Below are 19,884 nucleotides of genomic sequence, written 5' to 3'. Positions count from 1 at the left end.
TTATCTCCTAGGGAGATAAGGACAGGAATATCTAGTCCAACTCTAAACAATGGTTTTACGGCGACTTGAACAAGCCCAACGTAAAGATAATTAAACTCTTCACGATGTTGGAGTCTAAGAGATTTTGAAAAAAAATTTAGAGATTCTATGAATTGGGATATTTTTCTCTAAGAATTTGATGCATGATCTATGATCTTTGAGTAAAATGGATGGTTGACATTTGGTAGATAGTTTTAGGATCTACCTTTGGAACCGTCCAATTTTGGAGTTGATCTTCAATTCTGGCAATCTGATATTCTTGATTGACAGTATTTGAGATAGTGAGATTTTCTCCTCTTCTATATTCATTTGAACTTTCTTATTATTCCGTAGAACATTTGAGATGATTTGATTTTCTGAACTTTCTAAAAAATTCATTCATAAGATTCTGAGTTTTCCAATTAATATTCAAGAGAGAGCTATCGGTCGATCAATGTCCTCTTTACATTGATGAAGTCATTTTATAGACTTTGGATTTGAACTTAGATTTGAAAAACGTAAACTAAGAGATAAGATCAAATCTAGCAGGACAGGACCGCGCGAGATCTGTTTTTCAAAAAGTTAGAAAAAGACCTAAAGTAAATTCACATGAGCCTTCACTGTGTGGCTGACAAGTTGTCAATCTCTGTTTTGTCTTTAATAAAGGTGTCACGTTGTAGATAAGATTTTTTTCATAATTTTTCATATGACTAAACACCCAAGCTTGCCAACGGACTTACTAGAGCTTGCCAACGGACTTACTGCGCTTTCCGTGTCTTCAGCTATCACATACTCCAAATTCTTCTGAATTTCTCTCACCTTCCTTCGGATTACTGTGTTCTCGTTCTTCAAGATTGAGTAACTCCTCTGCCTTCACAAAAATTGAGACTCTGATACCATTCTCACGCTTAATGACTTGAACCCTTACAATTTACATGAGCTCTGTCATCCTAGCTTAATGTACGGATAATTTACATTCAAATCTACACAATACACGTTATAAAGTTTTTTTTATTTATTATTATTTTTAACAAATAAACAAATATTAAACATCATATTCACACTTGCTCTATGTTAATATTTTATACGTTGAAAAAGTAGGGATAATACTGATTCATTAAAGTGATATTGATGAGTAAACCCTTCTCATAGTATTGACTACTTTGTAATCACCCACTTCCTTCAGCATAGATATCATGTTTTTAAGATTTAATATCCTATTTATCTTCATTCTCAATATAAATCTAATTTTTTCTTTTTTGCTATTTTATATAATTTTTTATTTATACACTATTATTAAAAACTATCATAATTTGGTTTGAATCCTTCGCTCATTGAATTAATAATTTTTATTCATTTATTTTTAAAGAGTGGCATGTTATATTATTTAAAAGAGTAAATAATACCATTTCATGAAAAAATCTATTGATTTAATATTTAGATTAAAAATTTAAAAAAATAAATTGAGAATTATTATAATTAATATAATGGAGATTTTGTAGGTAACAAATAAAAGGTAAGAGTGAATTATTGGAAAATCATATATTTAAAAGAAAAATAAATAGAAAATATAAATAGTAATTTCCAATATACAAGCGAAAGAAGGACGAGAAATGAAGTTCCAGTCCTAAGCTCCCCCAACAGACAACAAATCAAAATCAAAATCAAAATCAAACGGAGAAAGCCTCTGACCGTCTGAGAGGGTCATTGCTTCCTCTCTGAGACCATGAGCGGCGGCCCCTCTGGTTTCAGTGCGTCCTCTTCAATTTCTCTCCTCTTCTGATGCTTAACCACCCACTTTCTCCCTTTTTCAATTTCTGTTCCACCTTGATTCATTTGCTCCTGTTCTTCTCTCTTTCGCAGACAATGCCCCTGTCACCCGGACCTTCATCATTGCCTCCGCCCTTTTCACCGTTTTCTTCGGGATCCAAGCCCGCTCTATTAAGCTTGGCTTGTCCTATCAGGTACTCTTCTCTCTCTTTCACTACCCAGATGCTTTTTCGCCAACTGTGGGTTGGTTTTATGTTCGAGACTAGGGTAGATTCGCTTCTTCGGTTAAGACGAGTCCTTTGCTTGGTTGAGTGTTTGACCTTCGATTCCGCGATGTATTGAGCATATACCCAGATTATAGATCCAACCGGCCGAGTTAATTGATGCATGATTGAAACTGGGGATCCTCTTTTCCTCCTGTATGTAATCACTTAGTTTAATCGACCATAGGGGCCTCTGCAATTCTGGTTTTGAATTGTATCTATCTTTAAGTAATTTTTTTTTTTTTTTTTTGTTGCTGGCTGGGGAAGGTGTAGCAGAAGTTGTCTCGTGGCTGGTTGTACGTTATGTGACTTGCCTATGAAATGTTTAGGTGTTCCTATCAGGAGATAATCCAAGTTCAGTAACATTTTTGGAGCCTGGTAGATATAAATTTTTGGTAGACTAAATAAGGATTAGTTCTAATTTGTGAAAAGAAGGTAGACTTTGGTACAGTCAGTTCCTAATTAAGTCATCTAATGAGATATTACATCATGTCCCTTCAATAAATCCCTAGAAAGAGGATCGTACTGACATGGGAAAAATAATTGTGAAGATTTTTGCATGAGCTTAGGAGATTTGGCACAATGTTATTGTCATCAAATTTGGATGAAAGAGGCAGGTTATTTTGAAGTAAAAGAACCTTAGTTGGTAACACCCATGGTCTTTCATCCTAAAGCTATGAACTAGTGTTGTGAAATTTTTGGAATTAAGATGGTGGGACGATATTTGGTTGGATGGGCAACTCTTGAATGACCCTTTTCCAATGTTATTCTCTGTTGCTATAAAAATTGGAGGTTGGATTAGGATTTTCAGGATTTGGAGACAAGAAACTGGAGATTGTACTCGGAGCTTAGAAGGAAGTAGCCGAATTTTCAAGGCTGATAGAGAGGTTAAATGTGGAACAATTAGGAATAAGAATAGCTCAAGACAATATAGCGTTAGTGCTATATGCTTCAAGGGAATTTTCAACAAGATCTATGCTATTTAAAATTTTAGTGGCAGAAACAATCTTGGCAGAGCATCTGATTAAAGGAAAAATAGCAAATATCCATATCCACATGTATCTATATATATACATATTCATTTATGGGTATGCCTTTTTAAGCTATATTAATATATATTTATTATTATTATTATTATTATCGGAGTAAGGGTCTCACTATTGCTATATGTTTTAAGCTTCTTCACTATATGATGGGCTTTTTATACTATAAAGAGTAATGCCAAACAATTACTCAGTGGTCAGGTACTTTAGAGAAAGGAGGCAGTGATTCCATTTTAGGAGAAATTTGGTTGGAGAGAAATTAAGGATTTGTATTAGACATAAGAAAAGGTGATGAGAAGGTTTTAACACTTGTTGTTGGTGCTCTTTGTTAAGCTCCCTTTTTCAGATACCTAAAGCCAAGTAGATGCATTAAAATGTGCCCGATCTCAAATATTCTCCCATGATTTGTCAATTTCTGACGAGATTCTTCTGTTCTTTTCAATCTAATATTTTACAAGATTGAAAAAACTAGCTTGCTAGAGTAAACAACTTCATCCCTAAACAAAGGACTCAAGATAGCTTCCTCTATCATTCCATGAAAACGTGAAATAAAAAACATAGACATGCTAGCAATCTTCCATAATCGAGACCAACATGGCAGCAAAAGGGCATAGCAACTATAATTATCTGTAGCCCCCTGCTCAAATGATAACAATTGGGGAAGGACAATACAAAATGGTGTGGCTAAAAAAGTAATAATTCTTTCTTAAGTGTCTGGAAAAGAACCATTTTTTTGTGAGATTGTAATCTTTTGAAGTTTTGAGAAGAAGTGAAGAGAAGAAAGGACTGGAGCATGGAGTAAAAAAAAACTAAATGATTGTTCTAATACTTGCAAGTTTATAACTACAAGGAGAAAGTCCATACATGACTATGTTTGTGTCTTACACTTTTATCCTTTTTTCTTCTTATATCATATTTTTGGGGCTAAGGAATGAGAAACACCTTTCCCTTGCATCATGATTTCAATTTCATTTCATTCGAAAAGATCCAAGTTTGTCTCAACAATGTTTTTGTCATTCCAATCGTGTTCCATTAATTAGGAACAACCAAGCTGATAAAATTTGATAACTCTCAGATGGAGAATTAGAATGAAAAATCCATTAGATGACAAATTTTGGTTCTAAGGCATCTCAGGCAGTGAATCAAATCCATGGTGCAAGGTTTTCTTATTAACATGCAATATTGATTTAGAAAAGTGAAGTGGAAATTGGAATTTATTTATATTTCTATAAACTAATATTTTTTTCATAATTTTTTTGTGTTGATAAGAAACAAGATATGATGTGTGGGAGGAAAGAAATATTTTCATGCACGATATGAAAATATTATGAAAGATGGGAGGAGAGCCAGGCACAAAACTTCCTGTTGCCCATGGGAACATTCAGGCTAGTGTAAAGGGTGGTACACCAATAAAGAGCCAAGAAAAGAGAACCAGATTTAAAAAACAATCAAAAGTCTCTTAGGCATCAGTATCATTGTTCCTTATTGGCCAATTCCTCCTATGAATAAAAGGACCTACCTTGAAAGAGTCTAGATATATGCAACCACAAAAGAAGAATTACAGCCAAAAAAGGCCAGAGAAAAGAGGGAGGAAGCTTCTATCTCCGTCAATATAAGTTTTTCAAAAGATTAGATTACGAACTATCTATGAGAGGCACTCCACTTCAAGCCCTATGCTGTATATTTCGACTCAATGTAATTTTTTTTGTAGCATCTTTATAAATCCCGTCGATTCTTTCCGACCCAAAATTTGAATACAAACCTTTAGAAATGGATACTGAAACAAGGAGCTTGCCTTTGTCCCTATATTGCTGTGGGTCTGTGAATGATTTCTACAATAGAAGTTTTAGATGAATGCTCTTTTATTACTTGGTGGTTACGGGTTTAATTTGAAAGGGAAAGAAGTTGGAACTAGTTTACTTGCTTGTAAAATTGGAAATGGGAGGTTCTTTGTACAGGAACCAGTATTTTATGAAATTCTTTATAAGATTCTAATATAATGAAGTCGCAGTGGTAGGAAGTTTTTGTTTAAAAGTTTGGACGGGACATGAATTTGAATAAGCTGCGCTAAAGGGATCCACTGGTAGAAATATTATTTTTATCATTTTAACTGCTGCTATTCCATCTTTGTTGCATATATAATCCTATTATATCGGACTTAAAGTCGACTTATTTTGTCCTTTTTCCATGATAGAGATTACCTTAATTTGTGTGGTAGAAAGGACACTTTTGACTAGTTAATTGTCATCTTTATGGCAGGATGTGATTGTGAAGCTTCGCTTTTGCAAGTTAGTGATGTCAGTCTTTGCCTTTTCATCTACTCCTGAATTGTTGTTCGGACTGTTTTTGCTTTATTACTTCAGAGTATTTGAGAGACAGATAGGCTCCAACAAATATTCGGTAAGTTTTATTCAATTCATACTGCAGGATTTTATTTAAACATGTCATAATGAAGCAACCAATCACGATCTTTAAATTGATGGCTCACATTAATACAATGCAGTGCCTGATGTATTAACTCTTGTAACCATGTATTTGTTTATCTTCAATGAATAGAAGCATAAAAAATCAGTAAGTGTATAAAAGTAGATGTAGTATAAGTTTTGTGGTCATACATGTCATGCCGTATTCATTTGGAATACTAAAAATGGTATTGAATTAATACTATGCCCCTTCTGATAACATACTAATCTTCCTAACATATCCATTACTAGTACTGACAACATTTTTGTGGTCATTGACATGACAAAGTGGGCACCTATATTTGAAATAGTATATTGTTTTTCATTTCTATTTGCTTCATAGAATAAGGTTAGCAGACTGAATTTAGTACGATCATTGCCTTTAGTTTCTATTCTAGAAAACAGATACGTTTGGGTCAGGAAGTGTGAGAGCATGCTAATATTGATGGTGATAATTTGTTAATTATAACTTTCTTCACTCCAATTGTCAAACATATTATGTTTCAGTTTTTGTGCTCAAAACTCTTTTTCCCCCCTTAGTTGATGTGTATTTCTTCGTAAAAAGATTTATGTTAATATTCTGTTGTTTTGCAGGTCTTTACCTTGTTCTCTATTATAATCTCCCTACTTTTTGAGGTCCTTGCAATATCATTACTTAAAGGTATGCATTTTGGTTTAATCTACTAATATGCTTGGGCAGCTAGTACACAAGCTCATGTTTGATTATTGGTTTGATGTTGTTTAACATCCCTTTCCTTTTTAAATTTTTAGAGGTGAACTCTCCTTCTTTGATTCTTTTTCTCCTGTAAAATTTGTTAACTTGGATTGGAAGTCCTTCCTGATCTTTCTGACATTTTCGCTTGTAAGCCTTTTTATACCCATCTAGTTTCTTCTCTCTCTACTTATCTCTTCAGAAACCTTTGAAAGTTGATAATCCGAATGAAATTCCATTTCTTTTTCCCTGATTGATGGCTTTAGGAAGAATTAACACCTTGGATTTTATCCAGAGAACCCATTACGTTGTCCTTGGCCCCAATTGGTGCTTTATGTGCAAGGGGCCTTGAGAAGATTTTTAACCGTTTGTTATGGCTTTGTTTGCTTGCTTCTCTGTTGTGGAGTCAGTTTTGGCATATTTTTGGTTCCTACCTGAACGTCTGTATGATGGTGGTGCGACATTTGATCCTCCATTTTGGGATAAAGACTGTTATTGCAAGCTTGCTTTTGTGTTGTTCTTTGAAGTATTTGGTTTGAAGGAAACAGGAGAGCCTTCATGGTTTTAGAACAGTTCCTTCCTAGACATCTTCTGACCACTCCTCTTAAGATATCTTAATTCTACGAGTCTTGAATCAAACAGCCACTTAAATTTGAGAGCTAGATGGAGATGGTGAGGTAGATCTTTGATTATTATAGGAGTTTTTACAATCGGAGGGAGCGAAGGGCTAGGTTTTATTTATTTTTTTTATTTCAAGGGTTGAGTAGTCACTTAATCCTTCTATAATTTTTGGTATTTTCATTCATATCTCAACTATACAGAATATCATAATAAATTCAAGGTACAGCAACTTATAAAAGAATGAATATTTTGCCATAAACCAAATCTTAAAACATACCTAAAAAAATACAAAATAAAGATGAGATAAAATCCTAAAATACGAGAAACAAGGTTACCCTTAACTTTGACCATAATTTACAACACTCCCCCTCAAGGTGGATTGAATATATTATACAATCCCAACTTGCTATTCAAATCTTCAAGGTTAGGTCATGGCAAAAGCTTGGTAATAATATCTGCTAATTGTTGCTTGAGAATGGATGTGGACATAGACACTACGCTCGAAAACTCTAGGAACCAAATCAAGAGATTGAACACAAAGATGAGGAAAAGATTGAAGGAAGACTTAATGAGGAGCAAGTATGTGGGATTGATCAATTATGTGGAAGTGAGATGACCATTCTTGCATTAAGCCACTCCATTTTGTTGATGAGTATCAACACAAATGCCAAGATGAAGAATTCCTTGAGTGATAGGTAATCCTCAAGACATGAACTAAAGAATTATTTTGCATTGTCTATTTTGAGGACACAAAATTTGGTTTGATGTTGAGCTTTTGATCATATTAGGAAAATGTTTGAAATGTTGGTGAGCTTAAGATTTTTTTTTCTTAACAAAGATCCATGTAACATAGATCATCAACAAAGGAAATAAGCTGTCGAGCCACAAAGATATTTTTTGAAGGGTCCCATACATTGCTATCAATAAATGAAAAAGGACTTGACGGTTAAGCAATGTATGGATAGGGGTTTCAAGAATGCTTGATAATCTGAAAAATATCATAATTGAACCATGTAAGATTTTTATTATGAAGAAGATTTTGAAACAATTTGGAGAAATACGAAATATTTGGATGACCTAACTGATCATTTCACTATCTTTGTTGATACAAGAAGAAAACTGATTACTGGAAACAAAGGAAGATAAAAACTAAGAATTGTTTCCAATTGCTAGTGAGCCTTGATCATAGTTGAGAGGATAAAGTCTGAAAAAGTTTAGCACTGCCAATTGTCTTATCCAGTTCGAGTTCTGCATAAATACGTTAGTTTGGATTAAACTTAATCACACATTTAAGATCACGTGTCAATTTACTTAATGAAAGTAAATTACAACCCAAGTCTAGCATATGTTATACAGAGTTAAGATATAAATTTTGAGTAACACTAATGGAACTTGTCCCAACCACTTTGGAGTTTGACCCATTTGCAATTTTCACAAGGAATTGGAGGTGCCGACTTGATAGTTTTGAAATAGTGATGCATTCCTTGTCATATGATATGATGCTCCAGTGTGTCTACAATTCAATTCCTTCCTTTACTAGTTAACAAAGCAGGAGGCATAACTTCCTATGCAGCCAGTATTGCTCCCTGGCCAATGATCTTTTGTTTTGCATCTATTTGTTATTTGCTAAATGGTGTTGACTTCGAATTGTCAGAATTATCTGGAGCTACGTTAACCACATAGGCCCTACCATCATGATCATTGTGATGCTTAGGTTTCCAATTAGCAGGCTTCCCATGGATCTTTTAGCATTTCTTTTATATTACCCACCGTTTTGCAATGCTCACACCGAGGCCTCTCTTGTTTTTGCTTTTTGTCACTTTGTACCATTGAGTTAAAACTACACTAGCAAGTACAAATGCTATCAAGAAAGTAGAGACTGATTCTGATTTGCCCATTATTGCACATTTCCTACTTTCTTCTCGCCTTACTTCAGATAAGGCTTTGCGAAGAGTTTGGCAATGACTTGGTTCCCATGTTTCGACCTCGAACTTCATCAAGATCGTTGATAAGGCCAAGAAGGAATTTGAGTGTCTCTTTTTGCTCAAGAATTTCCGTTTATTGAGTTGTATCATTGGCATACTTCCATGCATAGACTTCAAATAAATCCACTTTTTTCCAATGATTGGAGAGAGTATTAAAGTAATCAGTAACAAATTGATAACCTCAGCAAAAATCATGAAGGATTGTTTATATCCTAAACAATTCTGAAGTGTTCTTCTTACTAGAGTATGTTTCCTTGAGATTTTCCTAAATTTGATGTGTTTTTCCATACAGAAGAAAATTTTCACTTATCTCATTGGTTGTGTAATTAATTAACTACAACATGACCATGTTATTTTATACTTTCCACTTCATGAATTCGGGATTAGTTGCTTTAGGCTGCACAATCTCTTTCGAGAAGTACTCATTCTTACCCTTGCCACATATGAACATCAAGACTGACTATGACCATGGGATATAACGTGACCATTCAATGTGTGACCCGTAATATGGGCAAATGATGATGAATCATATCCTCCTTGACCATTAGAGATTGGTTCGATTGATTTGGAAGAATACATACTCATGAAAAATCGGACAAAATGTAGTAGTGAAGAACTAGGTCAAAAAGAAAAAATTGCAGCAATTAGGCCGACAACAGTCTTCAGCTATAAGCAGTGACGATGTCAGAGGAGCCGGACATTAGTGATGGAGGAGTCAGCGTCGGAGGAGGGTGCTTCAGTCGCGAGTCGGTATCGAATGTGGGTGGTAGTCAGAAACAAGGACTATTGACCATTAACCTTCTGTGGTAGTTTGATTAGTTGGAAAAGCCTTTTGGCCTTTGCATGAACGGTTTTATTGGTAAATTTATAAAGGTTAATAGGAGGTGGTTGAATAAGTTATTGTAGCATATTTCTTGAATTTGAAAACAGATGTTAAAGCGGACATTAGTATCTCATTCCTTGGAAAACTGATTTCATCTAGATTAGGAACTTTATTGCTTTTTTAGCCTTTACAGTCATACAAAGATTGAAGATTCTATCATGGGTTGCTCCCAAACAAAGTTTCGATGGCTTGTTTCAGCTTACTTTACCTATAGTGCCTTCGTTGTTGGTTTGTCCAAAATGTTATAGTTCAATCCGGTGGCTGCTTTTGTTTGGAAATTATTATTATGTATTCCTTTTAAATTTTGAATATATATATAATCATTTTCTTAAAAATTGAGGTCTGAACTTGTGCTTGGTTCGGGATGGAGAAATGAAATACACAATAACTAAGAAATTTCAAGATCGGGACTAGATGTAGTGGCATAGATAATAAAATTATGTAATTATAGTTGAAGAAAATTCAAGATCGGTACTAGATGTAGAATAGATGATAAAGTTTATGTAGTTATAATTTAAAAAAATTGGTTGCAGTTTGGTTTTGATCTAGATGAAAGTAGATATGTACTAAAAATATGTAATAAGATTTATAAAATATGGAGTTGGGGTTACAGCTGAGATGTGGATGAAGACGTGAAATACATAATAATAATAATAGTTTCCTTTATAAAAAACACAAAAACGAAGGATTGAGGTTGGATTTGATGCTGGAATGGAGTTCATCGGGATGAGGTTTAGACAGTGGAATACATTATAAAAGTTTTAAGAATGGGGCCACAGTTGGGGAACAGAGAGAGAAAATGAGATGGGGGGAAGGGGGAGAAGATCTTCATTTAGTTGGTATCTGGTTTTAACTCTCATCATTTTCTCATTGGACATAAGTTATGTCTGCAATTTTGCAATAGAAGTTTTATTATTAATTTTTATCCCATCTTGTTAACATTGGAGTTCATTTTTGTTGCATCTTACATTCAGAAAAAAATTTATCAATTCATTTTTTCTTTTTCTTTCACAGATTTTAGCATTAGAATCTTAGGGAGAATATATATTTTAGCATTAGCAGTAAGTTCTAATGATTTTGACTTGGCTAACACTTTTTTTTTTTTTCTTTTGGTGCAGATCCTGCAGCCACTGCTGTCAATCTAGTCACTTCTGGACCTTATGGTCTTTTATTTGCTTCCTTTGTACCTTTCTTCTTTGATATTCCTGTTTCAACTCGGTTTCGTGTACTTGGAGTTCGTTTCTCTGACAAGTCTTTCATATATCTTGCTGGTCTTCAGGTTAGGAGTTTGCTTTATATATATTTGTTTTGATACCTCTTTTGTTTCTCTAGCTGTATAATCTAGTTTGTTGTTGATCTTGCAGCTCCTTCTGTCCTCGTGGAGAAGATCCATCTTACCAGGGATATGCGGCATTCTTGCTGGTTCCTTATATCGTTTGAATGTAATTGGCATCCGCAAAGCCAAGGTTAAATTCAAAATTTGCATAAACACATTGCTTCCTTAGTTTTTTATCTGAAATTATGATTCTGGTATATTAAATTGTAGTTGGGGCTTTTCAGTATTTGGTTAAACTGTGGAAATTAAACTCAGGATAGGTGGTTAATGGCCCGTCAACCTTTACTATTTTAGAAGGGATGAATTATGAATATTTTGATACCTTTTCTCACTGCACGCATATACAGGATTCTTTATGAGTTAAAATCTTCATTTGAGTTTTTGATTAGCTAATTACCATCAGCCTCCAGGTTTTGTCTCCCAACAATAAATGCTCCTATTCTTAACATTTTGAATTGAATTGGTACATCTTCCAATAATATTCTGGTTGGTTATGGAACAGACCATTTGGCTTGGCTTCATCTTGTTAGACGAACACGACTCTCCACAATGGTATGATATTGTCCACTTTGAGCATAAGCTCTCATGGCTTTGCTTTGGGCTTCTCAAAAGGCCTCATACCAATGGAGTTAGTATTCCTCACTTGTAAACCTATGATCATTCCCTAAATTAGCCGATGTGGGACTTTCATCATCCAACACCTCCCCTCGAACAAAGCACATGATCATTCCCTAAATTAGCCGATGTGGGACTTTCATCATCCAACACCTCCCCTCGAACAAAGCACGCCTCCCCTTAATCGAGGCTCGACTCCTTTGGAGTCTTAGTCATTTTTTACTGCCTTCGTTCCTTCGAGGAGGCTTGACTCCTTTTTTCTTTTTGGAGTCCTTTGTTCGACATTCGACTGCCTTCGTTCCTTCGAGGAGGCTTGACTCCTTTTTTCTTTTTGGAGTCCTTTGTTCGACATTCGAGGATTTGCCAATCTCTTGGCACGGCTAAGTTTAGGGCATGGCTCTGATACCATGTTAGATGAACACGACTCTCCACAATGGTATGATATTGTCCACTTTGAGCATAAGCTCTCATGGCTTTGCTTTGGGCTTCCCAAAAGGCCTCATACCAATGGAGTTAGTATTCCTCACTTATAAACCCATGATCATTCCCTAAATTAGCCGATGTGGGACTTTCATCATCCAACACATCTGTCTTCAAATAATATAAGAGGTGTTTCTTATCCGAAGAAAAAAAAAATGAATGATAGGATCTGTCTTTCGTGCTCAAATTGTCTGATTACTTCTACAAATCTCGTCCTCTTAAAGCTTCGTATATATTGACAGACTTACAAGATCTTCTATAATATTCTGATGTTAGAAACTTTGATCTTTTGTATGATGATTTCATTCTTTTAATTGTTTTCGGTTCATTTTGAGTCAGTTTGATGAAGGTTCTCTTATTTTTCTATCATTAGGTAATTTGTAATTTTCTAAAGAATGTTATTGTATTATCTTCGTGCTTCACAGTTTCCGGAGTTCATCAGTTCATTTTTTTCGCGATTTTGTTTGCCATCTGTGGGGAATCCTCCAGCAGCCCCAAATAGAGATGTTCGAGGAAATATGCCATCATTCATGAGCCGCCAGGTTGAGGTTAGTACATTTGGCGAATGCTTCTATCTGCTATTAGTTTCAACATATTTTGATAAGCTACACCATTTGAGGAAGAGATGTTGACTATTTAATAGATTTCTCGTCTGCTGACCAACTTTTAGGCATGAGACTGTGCCATCGTAATTGTGAGATTGTGGGTACTTGCTAACGTTATAGTCCTTAAAATAATCTATTTGGATGTAGTTAACGAGTACATGGGTGGCATGAAAAACGCAAGTTTTGCACTTCAGTCTCTTAACTGGTTTATTTTGTGTTGTGCTATTATAGAGGAACTTCACTCCTGTGCCAACTGCCTCAGAACCACCTGAGGACTCCATTGCTACCCTTGTTTCGATGGGCTTTGACAGAAATTCAGCCAGGCAGGCACTTATGCGGGCCAGAAATGATGTTAACATGGCAACCAACATCCTTCTTGAATCACAATCGCACTAATTTCATGAAAAAAATTCTGGGTATTATAACCTTTGATCTCCACAATTCCGAGAACAATCAAATTCGGTATCAAGGGATGATGGTCGGACAAACTTGCATTTGCTGACATCTGAGTTTTGATAGGTTGCAGGAACTCACCATGCAATTTTCAATAACTCGTACGGGTTCCCTCTCTATTCCTCTTATCTATCGTAGGTGTGAAATGTTCTTGCTACGTGATGTCTGATTACAAAAAAATTGCTTAGCCTGGCCTGTAGGTATTAAGCTAAGTATTAAATTAAGTTGGCAGAGATGTTTAAGGAAGCAGATGTGCAGAATTCTCTTGTTCTGTGATTATCTGTATAAAAGTTGCATATTCTTACACAAGTTTTATTGGGGCACTATCAAGCAAGATGAACAATTCTGTTTTTTCTCTTGGTAAGTTATATTTTGTATGATTTATTGGTTGGTTTCATTTTTGGTTTTGAGAAGGCACTGATTCAAATTTAGGATAGATTTGTAGATAAACATTCGAATGATAATATGAACTCCCTCCATAATGCTTTCACAATCTAAAACCAAACCCTGAGCGATGCATTAAAAACCACATTATTATTCAGCTTCATTGCTGAAAGCTATGCTTACAAAGCCTGCAAATTGTAATAATTCACGACAATTGAACATTTACCAACACATTAAGGCCACAAAACCAAGATGGCCGCTCAACGTTTAAAATGACAAACAGAAAATAATAATAATACTAATAATAATAAACAAAATAAAATAAAGGGGGTTACTTGAGAAATGGACAACAGGAGCATCAACCACTTTCTGTGGATGTGTTCAAACCTCATGCATCACACAATATCAACGCTGGAAGCCAAAATCCGAGAAAACATGAATGAATCTCCATCTAAACGTGATTTTGAAATGAGAAAGAGAACAATACGTCTCCACCGTTGATCTTCATCTCATAGCGAGTGGTGGGAATATGTATGAAGCAGAATTTCCAAACCTGTATGCAGTTCCTTTCCCTAATGGCAGCAGGCATTGTAGTATATCTAATATCTGCGTTTTGCATATGAGAAAAGAGAGACAATAGGCCTCCTCAAGTTTGGAATTAGGAAACCTCTGTTCCAAGAAAGCTTCAGACGGTTGAGATGTCAACTCGGCTTTTGTGAAGCTGAAATGCTGGGGTGATCCAGCTTCCGCAACTGCATTGGATGCCCGACCAATTGAAGTATCCAAGGCGAGCTTCACAATGAGCACACGATAACTTGCCTTCCAATGCACCTTCTTCAACTGGGTAATAGAACAAAAATTCAACGCAAGGGTTTTTCATAATTGTAGATCCAAAGAAAAGCCATGGTAAATAATGCATTACCAAAATGTATTTACTAGCACTATCATCTTTATATGGAAACTGTTTCTCCATGACTTGGAACATATAGTTTCCTAAACATGAAAAACTCCTTTTTCCAACAGGAGAAACCGAGTCAACCCAAAGCTTCCATCGGGTGATGATTTCATACAAGCAATGAATTATCAGATATGTAGAAGATACGACAGAGGTCATGAAAGAAAGTATTTACCTCCTGTCATCCACCGTAGGGGCTCAATAAAAATAGATGAGCACTCAGGTTCCTCTGACTTGTTAAAAGGGTTTCCACTTTTTCTCTTACGCCAGTCAAACGATGACTCACCTTCGCCAGGAATGTGATCCACCACATTTTCCTGCAAGGCAACCAGCCTTCGACATTTCTTGCAGCGGTATGCACGTGCAAGGGAATTATCTACTTGTTGGGATGACTGTACGGCTGAAGCAACTTCACAGGTCAAGCCTGGATCTGCTCCAAGTTTAGAAATGTTGATTTTCTCCCCACGGTTATAGGACTCGCCTGAAGGCATGGAGAGGCAATAATTTAAAAGAATAAGCAAAATGGAAATTCACAGCTAAATAGTTATAAAGAGGAAGAAAAATGTCAATCACTAGAGGTGTAGAAGTATGAACCAGAGCCAGAATCCCAAGCTAAAAGTCTATTAAAACATGTGTTCTAAGTGCAACCTATTTATGCACGACTGGAAAAGTTATTACCGAAGTAAAATTGGGAGAAACTATAGAAAAGATAGAGATTATTAATAATACAATTCTCATGCTAGATTAGTCAATAGCCACGCTTGACCAGGTCAAGGACTAAGTACTGGGTTGGCCCAAACTTTGAAACCATCATAAATCATCAATCAACTCAAAAACTGGATGATTATGGTAAATTTAATTTTATATACACTCCAATCGACACATAATAATTGACATGAAAGCGATCATTTCCTTTTTATTTAAATCTTTTGACCTGTAAATGAAGTTCAGATGAAAAAAAATATGCCATGTCTTGGGCAAGCAAAATCTGTGATGCATGGCTCGCTATCCTAGCCAAAACAGATGTTCCTCAACTCGAGACAACTGTTCTGATATACTATATAGTCTGGGAATAAATGGCAATGCTCAGTTTACTGCTTAAATTCACAGACCTTCATCAAACGCCGCCCCTGGACACGAAACTAAAACCCAGAATATAAGATGACAACTGAACAAAATAACTAAATATTATTTTCCTTTTTTAAAATATTGTGAATATTCGGCCAGCTTACACACCCCTTAACTAATCATAGGAGAGACCACAGGATCCTACATCATACAGCTGTCAAGAGACACTAGGATTTTATCCTAAGTAGGTGACCACATAAATAATCTTGAATAGTTAAAAGCTTGTGGGAGGGAACTATAGACCAAAAAAACTAATATTGAAAAAAAAGATCTAGGAAATGAATGAATTGAATAACAGCAGTACTCATTCAAAGAAATGAACTAGATTGAGACAATACAGGAGGGGGCAGTGAAAAAAAGCACCATGTACCCAATATTTTCAGGCGAAAACGCTTGTATATGGGACTGGCATAATCAACCTTGAAACCCATGTCCTCGAACAGTTTTAACTGCAATGAATACAGATTAATAATTAGAAAATTAGAATGGTTTATCTAGTGCATTGACATTCTGCACAACACCTTCAGTATCTTATGAATTAACAATATTTCCAAGATCACCTGCTCCATAAATCCATCATTGGGGCTGACAAACTCATTGCTTTGTCGCAAGGAATCAAGTGCATCTGCATCACGTATAAGAAAGAAAAACTAGCAATAGGTCGGAACCATAAGCAAACTACATACACTGGTTCATAATAGTTCAAGCAAATAATGTATGCTTATCACACCTTCTAGAGATAGCTGTTCCTTTCTCATAAGGTACGATGTGATGATAGCAGCACTGCAACGAATCAATGCAAAGGATGATATAACTACTTGATAATGAGAAAACTGGGGAAGTTTTCACATAAGGCTGCAGTGGATAAACTATAATACAGCATGGGTATGAAGTATATGAATCATTCCTAATTTTTTTAACTTTAAAGGACGGAAAAGATTTTGACACTTCTCTGAAGGCTGTTCTTCATGGTGATTTGTATTAGAAATCCTTGTAAATAAACTTTGGTAACCACTCTCTCTTCCATGAGGACCCAATTGAAGAGTGTTCTTGAAATGACCTCTAGCATTTCTTTAAGAAGTCTCCTCATGTCATTTTGGTATGAACCACTAAATTTTACCATATCGAAAGATAGTAACAAATGGTTGATAACATTTTGAGAGGATCATCTACCTCCCCATCGCTCAAGTTGGAGTTCCACAAAAAGTTCGCAGTAGCCCACACTTAGTCCCAAGCCCCTCTATAATTTCCAACTTGGCCATGTGTCTTTGGTATTGGCCCACATATCTTGCAGGAATTAAGCAAAGATGAGTGGTTACAGAATGAAAATAGTAACAGCCTAACAGGAAAGTTTGTCATACCTTCTAGAGACTCCAGCAAAGCAATGCACCAGAACAGATCCCTCTTTTCTACCCTGCTCAATGAAATCATAGCACACATTCAAATAATCCAAAAGATTTTCATTTTCCATATCTCTCAGCGGCACTGCCATCCTCACAACCTTCAAATCCTTTCCAGCATGTTCTAATGAGTACAAGAGCTTCTCAGGTGATAAGGAACTCTTCGACCCATCAACATAGTCATTCTCAGAGGCCGATTCACAGCCACCCCCACCTACATATACCTTCTTAATTTCTTTGCTGGGAATTGTCAATCCACTGCGCCATTCAGAAAAAAATGATGCTGACGCAGAACTAAGAACTGATAATATATGCGTGATTTCTGAGCTACCATGTTGCAGAACTTCCACGGCATCGCCAATATTTCCAATGAAGAGATTCTCACGCACAAGGTGAGGCATGACAATATATCAAGATTAGATATCAAAGACGCCGAGTAAACAATGTTCCTGCAATACAAGTGAAACTGCATTAGTTTCTCTCCTCGCTTTCAATTAAGCGATAACTACATGCGTAAAAGTACCCCTGGATCACTTCGATTATAATTCAAATTTGAACATAAATCCCTAAACCGGTTCAGTACAATACTTTAACTAGTAACCCTAAGCATAGGAGGAACTTATTAGACTTTGTTCCTGTATATGATCGTAGAAACTTGAGAGAAATGGACATTATTATTTCACCGAGCTCATTGACGGCAACCGAAGTGAAATTAAACATAAAGCAGCTCGATACACGATAGCAGAGACGGGATTTGACGAATCAAGAATGTTTGTTGAATAAATTCCACATAGAAGCGTGTAGGTTTTTGCAGGAATCATGGAAATTGAAAGTAAAAATCCGTAATAAGAGGCAGAGATTGGAAAAGGGAAAAAAAACATGGTTGAGAGAAAGAAAGATGACCTGAAATTCGGAGGAAGGCAAGCGCTATTCTGCCTTTGACATACGTGTATTATACTTATAAAAGACTTGACACGTGCGAGAAGAGAGGGGAAGAGTTGGCACGTGAGTCAGCTTTCCACGTGGCGTTAGAAGACAGACCACCGAGGCTTTATTGGAGTAACATTGAGGGCCCACTGTTTCTGTTTTTGGTAACGAATGGCTTTGGGAATCATTGCATATACACAGTAAGAAAATAATAATAATAATAATAATAATAATTATTATTATTATTATTATTATTATTATTATTATTATTATTAGCAGTAGCAACAGAAAAACATCTGAGGCCTCGTGTAAGAGCAGCCCACATGGTCGTCCACGTCATTCCCAATTATTCCTAAATTGTATCCAATAATATCATGCCAACAATCACTTTAGATCTATGGATTTAGAGGCCCCTCCATCTCCCTTTCAAATGTGCCAACTCTTCAATCCCTTTTAATAATTATATAGTGTATAAGTTTTTCCTTTTAATACTCGCAAGTTTTTGCGAGCCTCGTCATTTGGATACCGATTTTAATTTTGATTGTGACGTAGAACTCATGCTTATCTTTAAAACATTGATAAGAATGTTCGAATATCGAAGGTGGAGGTTCGATGTGCCAACCAACGAAGTTTAATTACCTTTTAGGAAAGTTAGAATCAGACCCGACCCGACCCTTTCATGGGAGAATGGCGAGTACTAAAATTCTATGATTTTGAAATCGTTGTATAATGTGTGGTTTCAAAGTCAATAAGCTTGACTTACTAAAAAATAGTTATTAACTTGAGTATGTTCAAGAAAACGGCTATTGATTTATTCAACAGAATTGTTAGTAGTTATAAGATTAAGAAGAAAGTTTAGAAAAATAGTTTATAATTTATTTAGGAGAATTGTTCGTGTTTTAGGTTCGAGGAGAAAGTTTAGGAAATTTATTAGTATTTTCTCCGACCGTAGATACTCCTAAGATATGTGTTCTACTCACACCAACAAAAATTGAAAAGTATAGTGCTTAAAATTCTTTTGTTCCAACAAGTTGCTCTTTTTGCTTCACACATATTGTTTTGATGCATTTCTATCCTGGGTCATATCCAACATTTGGTATCAGAGTTAGGATGTCGAAACAAATATCGTCACTATACAAAGTCGTCGGAGGAGATATGACGGTGATAAAGAGTGGAAAGGAGAAAAGTGTAATGCTTTAGTACCTATTACTCATGAAGAATAACTACACAACATGGTCGATAAAGATGCATGTTAACTTACAAACACAAGGCGTGTGGGACGTCATCGAGCATGGTGACGACGTTGAGTGTAAGGACAAGATGGCTCTTGTCGTTATCTATCAAGCAGTCCCAGAGGACGTCCATCTCATGTTGGCAGAGAAGGACTCGGCAAAGGCAGCGTGGGAGACGCTGCAAACAATGCATGCAGGTGTGGAACGTGTCAAGGAAGCAAAGCTACAAATCTTGAGAAGTGAAATTGAGGTTATACACATGAAGGACAGTGAGTCAATAGATAACTTTGGCATGAAGTTGATGATGATCTTCAGCAGCATCCGTTCTTAGGCTACAAGGTGGAGGAAAAATCTTCGTCGTCAAGAATTTCCTTTGAGTAGTCTCCCCCGAGATTCATGCAAATTTTTACCTCCATTAAGCAGTGTGGTGACCTTACGAACATGTCCATGGAGGAGGTTGTTGGTTGCCTTAAATCCATGAGAAGAGACTTCGTGGCCATAACGAGGAAAAAAAAAACACCTCTTACTCACACATGAGGAGTGGCTCGCACGCAAAAAAAAAAAAAAAAAAAAAAAAAAAAAAAAAAAAAAAAAAAAAAAAAAAAAAAAAAA

At 35.8% G+C, this 19,884-nt stretch overlaps 2 protein-coding genes across 3 annotated transcripts; one reads left to right on the top strand and one right to left on the bottom strand.

The window, feature by feature from the left end:
* The first annotated feature begins 1,623 nt into the window (after positions 1-1,623).
* Positions 1,624-13,576, top strand: LOC111472941 (rhomboid-like protein 20). Its single transcript, XM_023118533.1, has 8 exons — positions 1,624-1,769; positions 1,882-1,982; positions 5,354-5,494; positions 6,151-6,217; positions 10,876-11,036; positions 11,122-11,223; positions 12,614-12,736; positions 13,025-13,576. The coding sequence occupies exons 1-8, from the start codon at positions 1,745-1,747 to the stop codon at positions 13,187-13,189; spliced, it is 885 nt and encodes a 294-aa protein (XP_022974301.1). The 5' UTR covers positions 1,624-1,744; the 3' UTR covers positions 13,190-13,576.
* A 155-nt stretch (positions 13,577-13,731) lies between these two features.
* Positions 13,732-18,049, bottom strand: LOC111472940 (dual specificity protein phosphatase 12-like). 2 transcript variants are annotated; one of them, XM_023118531.1, is made up of 7 exons: positions 18,017-18,049; positions 17,075-17,562; positions 16,444-16,496; positions 16,274-16,338; positions 16,084-16,162; positions 14,761-15,066; positions 13,732-14,470 (listed from the first exon to the last, which is right to left on the bottom strand). In XM_023118531.1, the coding sequence occupies exons 2-7, from the start codon at positions 17,512-17,514 to the stop codon at positions 14,316-14,318; spliced, it is 1,098 nt and encodes a 365-aa protein (XP_022974299.1). In that variant the 5' UTR covers positions 17,515-17,562; positions 18,017-18,049; the 3' UTR covers positions 13,732-14,315. The 2 variants fall into 2 exon arrangements, with proteins under 2 accessions (XP_022974299.1, XP_022974300.1); XM_023118532.1 differs by lacking the exon at positions 18,017-18,049 and adding an exon at positions 17,702-17,759.
* Between the last annotated feature and the right edge of the window lie 1,835 nt (positions 18,050-19,884).

The sequence above is a fragment of the Cucurbita maxima genome, unplaced genomic scaffold, assembly GCF_002738345.1.
Source record: "Cucurbita maxima cultivar Rimu unplaced genomic scaffold, Cmax_1.0 Cma_Scf00094, whole genome shotgun sequence".
NCBI lineage: Eukaryota > Viridiplantae > Streptophyta > Magnoliopsida > Cucurbitales > Cucurbitaceae > Cucurbita > Cucurbita maxima.
The sequence above is the reverse complement of the archived record's forward strand: the minus strand, read 5'-3'. Positions and strand labels throughout refer to the sequence as shown.

What these genes read in the sequence shown, in the direction of transcription:
- LOC111472941 (XM_023118533.1), top strand. Translation starts at nt 1,745, where the DNA reads ATGAGCGGCGGCCCCTCTGGTTTCA. An exon ending in CGGCGGCCCCTCTGGTTTCA is followed by an intron (nt 1,770 to 1,881) that starts GTGCGTCCTCTT and finishes TCTCTTTCGCAG; the next exon opens with ACAATGCCCCTGTCACCCGG. An exon ending in TTGGCATCCGCAAAGCCAAG is followed by an intron (nt 11,224 to 12,613) that starts GTTAAATTCAAA and finishes CGTGCTTCACAG; the next exon opens with TTTCCGGAGTTCATCAGTTC.
- LOC111472940 (XM_023118531.1), bottom strand. Translation starts at nt 17,514, where the DNA reads ATGCCTCACCTTGTGCGTGAGAATCTCTTCATTGGAAATATTGGCGAT. An exon ending in GGAACAGCTATCTCTAGAAG is followed by an intron (nt 16,339 to 16,443) that starts GTGTGATAAGCA and finishes TACGTGATGCAG; the next exon opens with ATGCACTTGATTCCTTGCGA. An exon ending in TTTTCGCCTGAAAATATTGG is followed by an intron (nt 15,067 to 16,083) that starts GTACATGGTGCT and finishes CCATGCCTTCAG; the next exon opens with GCGAGTCCTATAACCGTGGG.